We start from the raw sequence: 11,231 nt of genomic DNA, 5'->3' as shown, positions 1-11,231 counted from the left end.
AAAAAAAAAAAAAAAAAAAAAAAAAGGAAAATGGCAAGCAAGCAGGAGGAGAGGGGACACACTGAAAACAGGTGGGAAGTTCTGGCATCCTGAAGCACAGCACAGGAGGGGGAGCTTCTTGCAGCAGGGCAAAAATCTCCCCATACATCTCTGATTGGCCAATGGGCCCCAGAAGTCCCACCGCTCCCCAGAAATTGACAGATATGTCAGTCTCTGGGGAGGGGAAGGACTCCCAGGGTCCCTTGCAATCACGGTGGATACGGGGGGGCTCATTGCACTCTGCCCTGAAAATGGTGACCAGCGCCATGCTTGGACCACAAAATTGGGTGTGGGGGGCAACCCCTGCAAGTTACATAGGTCCCTACCAATAAATACTGGAAGCGACCATCCAAGCTGATCAGTCTAAATAGCTCTATTTCTACAGATCAGCTCTACAGTATGTTGCCAGAGATAAGGTGAATCCATTCATAAATATCTGTTAGTTTATTCAACTGAGTTTCACTGAACCAAGGTTTTCATGACAATCTTGCAAAATATAGCAAAAATGACTAAGGCATTCTGACTAAAAACAGTGCAGATATTACTGTACCCCATCTTTTAAGCAAAGTAGAAAGCCTCGTATGACAGTAAATGAAAAATTATTGGACTACATACAGTTCCACAAATCAAATCTACATAGAAACTCTTGGAGATCATATTAAAGATTCGTTCCTGATGTTGAATAAGCTTATAGAACGTGATAAGATCTCCAACAGAGACCAGATATGACATGCTCAGACTGACAGACCCTTTTACCATCCACTCTCAAGACTTGGCATGCAAATATTTTTCCCATATGAACACATTCATGCACCTTAAATTCACCAGAAGTCCATTTCTTGTACAAGTTTATTTTGGCAGAGGTATTAGTGAAATTATGAAGTGCTTGTCATAAGTGGCAGTGCAGGCTGTTAAACCATAATCATATGAAGTCGTGGTAAATTAAGACATTTTATTTTAAATACACCATGCCAAATAACTCCTTTTTATCAGACGATCATAAAGACATTTTCCAAAAGCAGATGCTCCAGCTGCAAGAGCAAGGCAACAGTGAATTGAAAGGGAAGGAAAGCTTGGACGTCATCTCTTGAAAAGCAATGCTTAGTAATGAGAGAGCAGCATGTAGCACCATATACTTACAAGTATCGCTAAGGCCTAGTCCCCAGTTTTATTACCATTCCCCAGGAGAGAAAAGTGGTAGGACAAGCTTAGAAAAGTAGTTTTTAAATTACTATGATTATTATATACACTTATGCAGAAGATTTGAGAATATTATGATTGCAGTGGAAATATTAACATGCTTTTAATACACTAGCAGAAGGAAGGAAGTTCAGAGAAAAACTGCAGCTAATTAAATCTTCCTTTATTGGCAGGCTGGGCTGCAGCAGTAAGCAACTGGCCAGCAACATAAATTCATTTCAAATAATGTGAAATAGTAGCCTACCCTGCACAGGTATGCTCTTGCACAGACAGCAACCAGTGGATCTCCAATTCCTCTAATCATAGATGTCAACCGTGGGAGACACTCTGAAATTCCCCTGTTAAGATTTGTTTTTACAAATTAAAATTGAGATTTAAGAACTGATCACAGTATCATACCGCCCACTGATAACTTTAAAGACTACATTATGCATTTACATCAGAGCATGAATTATGGAAAACTCCTGAGGGAAAAGGTATTAGGGCAAAATTTCATTTAGAAGTAAAATGCAACATGTATTGCACGTCACATCTTGGGCAGGAATTATGCCACATACCTGTAGGAGTTGTTTTTGGTTTTTTTGGTTTTAAAGAAATGTTTCATGTTCCAAGCCAAATCAAGTCCAAATCCATGAGTCAGTCCATAACCATAAGTGGTGCTACAACCAGCAAGCATCCTCCACCCCTGCCAGGGGCTTCAGATATTTCCAAAGTCTTTTGGCAGGCATCCTACGTGCAGGCCCAAGCCCGGAGGCCCCAAGTTTCACCTGCGCTCAGCCATATGACTACAGGAGCAAGCTAGGGAGGAGCCTCCCATTTCCATGAAGTGCGCTTTAAGCCCCAACTCCTCCGCGGGTACTAAACCGCACCAGAAGAGCAGTTACCCCCAGGAAAACTGCGGTTTTGGACCCAGATACATGGTGTTTCCCCAGGGGTAGGCCAAGTAGCCAGGCTGTACTCTGGGGACTTGTGTGAGGACTAAGAAAAAGAAAGAATGCTCCCCTCTCGACTGGAGAGGCAACAAAGCTACAGTATGCTTGCAATGCAGTCCCAAGGAAGTAGCAGCCCTAGAGGCTGACATAGCTTCCTTCCCCAAGAGGAGCAGCAGTCACTAGGGAGTCTCCTAGATCCACTCACCTCACTTCACTCCCAAACCCCATTCTGTGGTTGAGGAAAAAGCAACACCAAAATTGTTGCACAGAAGAGGTGTGAAGCCGCTGCATGGTCTCCTTGTATTACAGTCCCGCAGCACATCCTAAATTGAGCCCTGATCTAGCACATAAGGCAGGCACAGCAGGGGCCCAATCCAGCTGTGTTGGGGTGAGGGAGGGGGGAAGGTGGGCACAGGAGAAGGCAGGTCCTGCCCCAATCTGGCAGCACAGGAGGGAGGGAGGTTGGGGGCATGACCCAGCCCCAATCTAGCTATGTAGGACTTAGGAATTTGGCAGTGGGGGAAGGGCGGCAATACTCATTGCCCTGCTCCCTGCCCACAAATTTCCCAACCCAGGAGGTACCCCATGGCTCCAGGGACCAGATCTGCCTCGTGGGCTAGGGGTTACACATCCCTGGGTCATGACATTCAAGGGCTCCTAGACACAAAAGCATTTTTTTTTTTTTTTAAGGAACACTGTCCATTGAAGGCAGTGCTGTTTGTCTCTTCTTCCCAGATTTTTAGTAGCTGCTTTCCTGGATCATTGTTCCCATCTTGCTCCCTCATCTTACTTTAAATCTCATCTTTGTTGTTCTCTCCTTCCTGTACTCCTATCACTTTTGCCTTCCTTTCAGTTTCTAAGTCAATTGTCCTTCCCCCACATTGCTTAATATGATGGGCAACGTGTAAGTGCTGACAGCAAGGGGCACAACTCCATGCTGCTGCCAGAGCGTGGGAGCACAACTCTGCACCACCACTGCTACCCCTGCTGCTCCAGGCATTGGGTCTGGCCCAGCAGCAGCCCCAAATCCCATCGTTGGTGCAAAATTCATAATGCCGCTGCCATCCCCCCCTGCTGCCGGGCCCTGGCTCTGGCCAGGCTGCAGCTCCGTGCCCTGCTGTCAGTGCAGAAATCTGGGAGCATGTGTCCCCTCTTCCCCCCTCCTCCCCACCCCCCATGCACTGCAATGCTTAATACTTCAATTAGGCACGCGCTCTGTAGTAAATGAGTCAGTATGACACCAACTATGGCAGCATTCTGCCTTGAAGTTATTTCCTGGGATTCATACCAATACCTCCAACTCATCAATACTGCCAATCATACTTGTATTCTGTATTTAGTAACTGCATGTTACCCTTACGTTTTTGATAGAAACTTGTTGCATTTCAGTATTGCTGCTTCCACATAGCTGAACGCATAGTTAAGGGGAAATTATTCCAAAATGCCCTTAAAAATAAGATAAATACTAAATATTCACTGGCTGAAATTAATTCGGCCATCAAGTGCTATGGCTCCCTTAAGATTTCACTACTTGATTTGTGGCTTTTAGCTTTTCCATTCTGTTTTCCAATTTGCTCAGTTTCTGGTACGTAAATTGAACTTAAACAATCATTGCCCCTTTAAAGGAACACTTAGTTGCCTAAGTGCAAAAAAGGGTTTGGGTGGTCAACCCCAGTTTGAAGCAGGTACCTCTCTGCTGCTACAAGTAATGCTCTTAATGTTCCCAGAAAGGGGAGGGACTTGAACACATCCTTTCCCTTAAGCATTTACCACTACTTGCTGAGGCAGCTTTCTACTATATGTGCTGCCTGTTGTGAAGCCCATTCCATGGCATCTAGCTATAACGAGTTTAGGCACTTCCCCCTCAGGACTGCAAAATCTGGTAGGTCAGAGTTAAGTTCAAAGTCTGCCTCCACCCAGGTGGCTCATCAAGTTAGCACAGTTAAGCCACACAGCCAAGCGAGTGATATGGCTAGCTTCCCAGCTGGTCAACCTTTGACTCCACCTCAAAATGACTGGGTACATACTTATAGCTCGATCAAATGGGCATGACCTTTGGCATGAGTCAGGACAAGAAAATTAACACTCATGCTTCAAGATTCACAGAGATGCTTAACCATTCTATCACCATACCCTCATGATCCAGTCCACTGTCAAGGTGCCCAAGGTATCACAACACCTAAGTCCTGAAAATCTAGCCCTCTACTTCTCTGTGCCTGCACTATCCATCTGTGAAAAAAAGGGGATATAGTAGTAGTACTTCCCTACCTCACAGGGATATTGTGAGAATAAGTATATTGGGAACTAGGAGACATTAAATACAACAGTGATATAACACAAGATATTTTTGAGGTTATTAATAATTATCATTTAGTTTTTGGTAAACTTCACCACATTCGCATATCACTGTAATTCTTTTTAAACTTCAGGAATAATAATATAACACTTGGATAGTCAAACCCATTTGAAAAGGATACAATCTGGGAATGAGCTCTCTGATGGAAGCGATCTTGAAGAACCAATTTAAGCAAGTTTCTTTGGCAGTATCATTAACACTTTCTGAAGTGAAATTATCTGGGAAAAGAAAATTAATCCAGAAGAAATCATGTTACCTTAAATTCTGAAGTAAGTTAAACTAGCTACATTTTAAAAATCTGGAACTAGAAGTCACTTCTGAATATCTGCTTTCAAAAAAGAAGGAAAAGCATAATAAGCTGGACAATGTATTTTGATTCTTAGATCTCCCTTGCAGCAATGTGGACAACTGCTTGACTGAGTCAGAGTCACAGAGAAGTAGGGTTGGAAAGGACCTCTAGAGGTCTAATCCAATCACCTGCCTGAGGCAGGATCATCCCTATCCAAACCATCCTGTACAAACCATAATCTAAACTCTATGTAAGACTGCTCTCAACCCTGACATAACACAGACCTAACCCCCTAACCTGCCACAGGTAAAGAAGAGCCACGGCAGTCAATGTCCTGCTTCTATAAATATTATCAATATATGCTCAAGAGGTCCTGGGTAGAGGGCCATGCCCACTGCTACAGAGGTAGGCAAAACCCCCCACACTCCAGACCAGTCTGACCATGAGTTAAAATTCCTTCCCAACTCCAAATATTGAGAGGCTCCCATCCCATATGGTTCCTCCAGAATTAGGAGATGGAAAATCCCCATGCACTATATCAAGCAAGAATATAGGGAGAGACCATCTCTCTGCCTCTTCTCTGAGAACTTAGGAATTCCTGCACAATGTACTGCAGACCCCATAGGTGGGGTAGGACAGTAAGCCAAGGTCATACTCAGGGTCCTGGTAAGTATTGCGTAGGGTAGAACCTGGGTTAGGCTAATGTCCGCTTCTGCATCCTTGCTTGCAGCATGGGCTCAGCTCTCTAAAATTCAGCTTATCTAGAATGTCTACACTCAAGTTTTTATTTTGGCATGCTAAAAGTGTTGCCTGACTTAATTAATGTGTATAAAAATAATTTGCCAACAAACCTATTTATCTTCCGTCAGCCAACATCATCAGAAACAAAAAACTAGGATCAAAGCTCTGAATCAACAAGCAAAGCAAACACTTAAGGACCCAGGTCTCCAAGCACATTTATCAATTACATTAAAGTAAATAAGCAAGCTTTCTGATACAGATGGAGGAACAGAAAGAAAGACTCCCTCGTTTGATTTCCTATGATTTTGCTTTTAAAAACTGCCCCAAACCTTGAGTGCCTAGTGTTTTTACACTATTGGCTCAGAGATTTTCAAAGGGTTTAATTGTAATTGACAAAAAGTGACTTCTGCATTGCCTACTACTTAGCAGAATATTCCACATATCAAGGAAAGGCAGGTTAAACATCTAATTTATGATTCTCACAAGGAAACACCTGCATTTTGAAGACTCTGAATATGCAACTTTACCATAATTCTCAGGTTTAACAGTGACCAAAAGCTTTAATGAAATTCACTTTCATGGGAAGCTCTACCCAATTATAGAATGATTCCAAACCCATCATTTTTTTCTGAACATTTATATTCTTGTTAATACATGCCTTGATTTCAGAAAGCAGTGATAGCCTTATTTGGGATCTCTCTGGCCCTGCTCTCCCTTCACAAAATAAAACTTGCTCAAAAAGGCAGCAAGAGAAGGAGACTGATCTTCTACACTGAACTAAGACTTCAGCAGACACAGGTTTCTAAACTAGATGGCCTCTCTGTGCCGAACTCCCACTGGTTCCCAAGAGATTTGTAAAATTACAACCATCTGCGATGACTGAGTCTGCTTCTTCTTCTATTAACTCAAAGCAAACTTAAAAGTAATTTAAACTTAAAGATCAGAAAATGTATTTGCATAATAGTCAGTTATGTTTTGACTCTTATGCTTAGCATATAAAAGTGGCATCCTAAAATCTGGTAATAGGCCTGGGCACAGTCTTTTAGGGGACAGGAGAGGGAAGACTTCATTTCTTCAGTCTGTCTCTTTCATGTTGATAGATTCAAACATTCACAGTTCTATAAATATTACAAGGGGTTATTCTCTATTTGAACAGCATGGGAAAGCTATTTCACTTTACAATGGGCCAACATACACATTAACCCCAAAAAACAAGCAATAGCAGACTTTTGCTTTTTCTTTCCACAATTCACCTTCCGGACTTGCCATTTTTGGAAAAAACAACTAGGAAAGTAAATTTCTTTCCAGAAGCTACATGTCTTTCCATTGGGAAACCAGGATATATATATACAAATGGAAGCATTTTAATAAAACTGACTGGAAGCAAAACTTCTTTCCATTCTATTTATTAATCTGCTGCTGAGCTTGTTGTTCTTACTCAGATCACTTAGTCTATGCTGAAATTCTGGGGAATCAGTGCAATTCTCCCACATTTGACAATGTCCAACCCTCAATGTCTTTACATAACACAGCGCTAGGCAAGGATTATTGCTCAAATAATATCAGCTTTTTGAAAGATTCTTATCTGTAAGATATTGATTTTATTAACAAATGCTGATCACGTTAAATCCACAGCACCATTTCAACACAATTGCATCCTCTCTCTCTCTCTCTCTCTCTCTCTCAGATGAACAGAATTCAGGTATCCTTCAAAGTGCAAATCCTACACTATAGTTTGGTTTCCTGCAGGCAGAGGAATCTGATACTAAAACTTATTGGAACAGAAAGAATGAGTATGAATACCAACGAGTCTGTTTTCTTTTCACATAGCTATTTTAGGAAGGGTTCTGCATAAGAAATACTGAGCCTGTGTAAGTTAAGAAAAAACTTAATTCTATATACCACTGGTAATACCTCCCAAGATATTTTGCCTTCTTCACTCAGAGGAGACAAGAAGGCAGGAAAAGAAAAAAAAACATGTTTGAGCAGATATTAAAGCTTGTAAGACTAAATTGTGAGAAATGACCTGATCCCCTAGGGTATATTCTAAAGCATCCACTTATATACTTTATTTAACAATAAAATTATGGAAAACTACATTTACACCTCACTTGTAAAAAATAATTGTAAACGGTTATGGCAACACAGCATCAGAACATGAACACTTTTGTTTGTGAAGACAGATAAAACCTTGCCATAGGAACATTCAAACACTATGAGGAAACACAAAATGATGAAAACAAAGAGGACACTTTTTCCTTTGTTTTAAAGAGAAGAGTGAGTGGTAATTTTTATCCCTTGGTAAGATTTTCTCAACAGCCATCTGCTGCCGCCTCCTGTCCAGAATCAGCTTTTCCCTACGCATTCCCTGATAACACTTGGCATAATTAAAATGAAAATTAGCGCTTTTTATTATAAAGTAAGTTTTATGCAAAGCAATTTACTGAAGAGATATGACCTTATATAAAACTAGTGAAGAGTGAAAACAACCCATTATAAATATTTTCTTCTGTTAAAAATTAAACACAAACTAGATCCAAACTGAGCGTGCAGGAGCATAACAATTTTTTTTTTCAGAGAATATTAACCAGATCAGAGTTTTCACCTACAAACAAAAGTTCTCTGCATAGGAATCAAGTTGTATACTAAGCTGTATACTTGTAATGCTTTCCCCCCCAAAACATGCTAGCTAAGCTGAATTTGTTTTAGGATAGGCAGGTCTTGTTTAATTCTTCACAATCCCAGGAAAGGAAAAAGATTACCTGGTAAAGAGACACGACTATCCACACACATGGATAAAATTCTTTCATACACAAGTTTTCCTATAGAGAAAATAAGAGGTTAAGTCAACAGCAATCTATAATTTAATTGCCAAATAGTGGCTCTTTCTACAAGAGTCAAGAAAGGTTATCAACAAAGACTCGATCTCCATTATGTTATGCTGCCACCTAGTGAGGCCAAAAGATTTGAAGGCCTGAACCTAGATTCTATATGCTGCAAAAATTTCTTTGGCTTAGCTCCATTATATGCAGAGGTGGCAATACAAGTCAGATTACTCCAACAATCTCCTGTTAGCCAGGAAAGAACATTTGGTGACCTCTCAGCTGAGCATTGTTTTAACTGATGGTCAGTATGTAGAAAAAGACAGAGAGGGGAAACAGAACCTGGAAAAAACAAGTGTCACTGTACATCCTGTTAAACACCAACTATTGCAGCTTTAAATGCTATAAAATAAATTAGTTCCATACTGTTGAAAAAAGCACAGTGTAATTGAAGCAGATGACAAACTATATTTAAAAGAATTCAAAATTATGTTAAATCCATTTAGTAACAATGTGTTGTTCTTTTTCATAGCCCATACCCAATTAAAATTTTAGGCTCAATCTTTTCCAAAACCAGAAAGAGACAGCATGAAAGTTTGTTAAGGTTTAAAAAGACAATGAAAAACAAAGTAACGTTTTACCAAAACATTATGTAATGAACTACTATAACCTAACCTAATGAACTGAAATTTCAGAACCAAGAGACCTTGACCTTTCCCAGGCTTTTGTTTGGGTTTTCATCACTGAATACATAGAAAAGGTCAGCATATTTTCCTTCAGAGGAATTTGTAAAATAGGTTTTCTTATCAAAAAAGATTACATCAGTGTTCACAGTGTTGGTGTAACAGATGCACCTAATTTGCCTCTACCATTTTTTGTCAAGTGTTTATGTAGGAAAGAACTCCAAGGCTCCTGCATCCTGAACCAATTCACCTAATTTAAGTCATAAGACCTCCCTGACTCCAAGAAGTCAGGCTTACCCCATTTATTAAAAGAATCAGTGTAGAAACACATTTACTGGATGTCAAACAGGTATAGGAGCTCTGTATGAACTTTGTCCCAACAAAGGCAGTTTTACACAGTTAGGCTGCTCAGTAGGGCTGTGCGAAGCTTCGGTCACTGATTCAATTCGGCAGAGATTCGGCCCAATTTGGTGGTCAAACCTCCGAATCCAAATCAAATCAGAAGACGCTTTAATCTCTCTGAATCAAACTGGAACCCTCCAAATCGATTTGGAGAGATTCAACGATTCAGACATAGACACAGCTTTAGATGTTTTTTCTACATACCTCGAGGTACTAGGCAGCTTGTGCATAATGAGGTAGTGGGGTGGGTGCAGCGTTCCACAGGAGCACAGAGGGGTCCCCAGCATGCTTGGCAGCAGACCAGAAGTGCTTCTGGTCCACTGTGGAGCACGCTGGGGAGCCCCTCCCATGCCCCCTGGCTTGGTGACCAGTGCCTCCTGGGTCTGGGGGGACACCCGGGGTCCCTCCATGGCTGATTGCCGACCCAGGCGGGTATGGGGATGCCACCTGGTGCACTCTGCAGCAGACCAGAAGTACTTCTGGTCCACTTCTGGGTTTACCAATGAGCATGCGGGGAGGCCCACTTCTGTGGGAAACTCCATCCACTCCACCATCGCAGGGCTCACGAGCCATGCCTAGTATCCTGAGGTATGTAGAAAAAGCATTTAAAGCTGTGTCTATGGCCGAATCAGTGATTCTCTGAATCACCATCAAATTTTCAGATTCGGATTTGGATGAATTGAATCAGGACAGTGATCCAAATCAACGAATGGAATCACTGTCCCTGATTCAGGCTGAATCTGAATCAAATACAGCCCATTTTGCACACCCCATACTTGTTCAGCAAGCTGAAGGAGCCAAATCATATTCATACTCTACCACATGCACTGACCAGGACTACTCCCTTAGAAACAAACTTAGCTGGACTCATATTTATATATTAAGCCCCAATTCTTTTCCCCGTCAAGTATGGCCTGGGCCAAATGACATACCTCCAAAACACAAGGTGGGCATAAGCCAATACTCAGCTGCTATCTGCATTGAATATGACTGAAAACATCTGACAGAGTGAGTGAAACTACCATTTGTATTTTCCAGCTTAGTTTGACTATGTTTCCATAATGTTATTACTGTTAAGCAGGCAACCACCATCCCAGAAGCTCACAGAGATTCTGGAAAACAGTGCTATTACCATCGGGGGGCAGGGGGAGCCCCTCATCTTGGATTGGAGTACAAGGAGGTGGAGGTGGTGGGGGGAGACCAGCAGCTGCTGCAGCTCTGACTCCTGCCCAGACTCAGGTTCAGGGTTGAGAACATAGTTGGAGCCGCTGCCCATCCCTCCCTGCCCCCCCACCATCACTTACCCTCTGGCTCTGGCATGACTCTGGTCCTGCTCCAGCCCAGGGCACAGAGCACACAGCTGCTCCAGCCACAGCCTGGCTACGCAGCAGTGACAGCAGCAGCTGTGGCTTCTGCACTGCTCCAGCACCTGGCCACAGCTATTGCTGCTGCAACAGGAAGGTGCAGGTGGCGGTGGGTGGAACAGGTGCTGCAACAGGGCACCAGCAGCAGGAAGCAAGATGTGGGTAGACAAGGGCAGGGATTAGGCCAGTTGACTCCCCCACCATGTGCTCCCGCCACTTTCCCCCACAGTACTGCTTTTCCCACTGCAGCAGGGGAGGGAGGAAGTGGGTGAAAGGTGGAGAAAGAGGGGTTGAATTTAAGACAACCCTCCAATAATTAGATTCTACACATGGAAAATTATAACAAATTTATTCACTTTTCATTGATAGAATCTAATTATTGGGGAGTCATCTTAAATTCAGA

General features: G+C 42.2%; 1 protein-coding gene across 1 annotated transcript in view; it reads right to left on the bottom strand.

Annotated features, from left to right (window-relative positions):
• Nucleotides 1-1,387: 1,387 nt before the first annotated feature.
• Nucleotides 1,388-11,231, bottom strand: part of LOC109294465 (UPF0505 protein C16orf62-like) — a 45,799-nt gene continuing 35,955 nt past the window's right edge. Inside the window, exons 9-12 of the mRNA XM_019512845.1 lie at nt 8,320-8,379; nt 4,649-4,745; nt 3,532-3,579; nt 1,388-1,577 (exon numbers count right to left, since the gene is read on the bottom strand). Of these exons, the coding sequence (XP_019368390.1) occupies nt 1,403-1,577; nt 3,532-3,579; nt 4,649-4,745; nt 8,320-8,379 (380 nt within the window). The 3' untranslated portion in view covers nt 1,388-1,402. The remainder of the gene's footprint in view (nt 1,578-3,531; nt 3,580-4,648; nt 4,746-8,319; nt 8,380-11,231) is intronic.

The sequence above is a fragment of the Gavialis gangeticus genome, unplaced genomic scaffold, assembly GCF_001723915.1.
Source record: "Gavialis gangeticus isolate Ggan-Ray unplaced genomic scaffold, GavGan_comp1, whole genome shotgun sequence".
Classification (NCBI taxonomy): domain Eukaryota; kingdom Metazoa; phylum Chordata; order Crocodylia; family Gavialidae; genus Gavialis; species Gavialis gangeticus.
The sequence above is the reverse complement of the archived record's forward strand: the minus strand, read 5'-3'. Positions and strand labels throughout refer to the sequence as shown.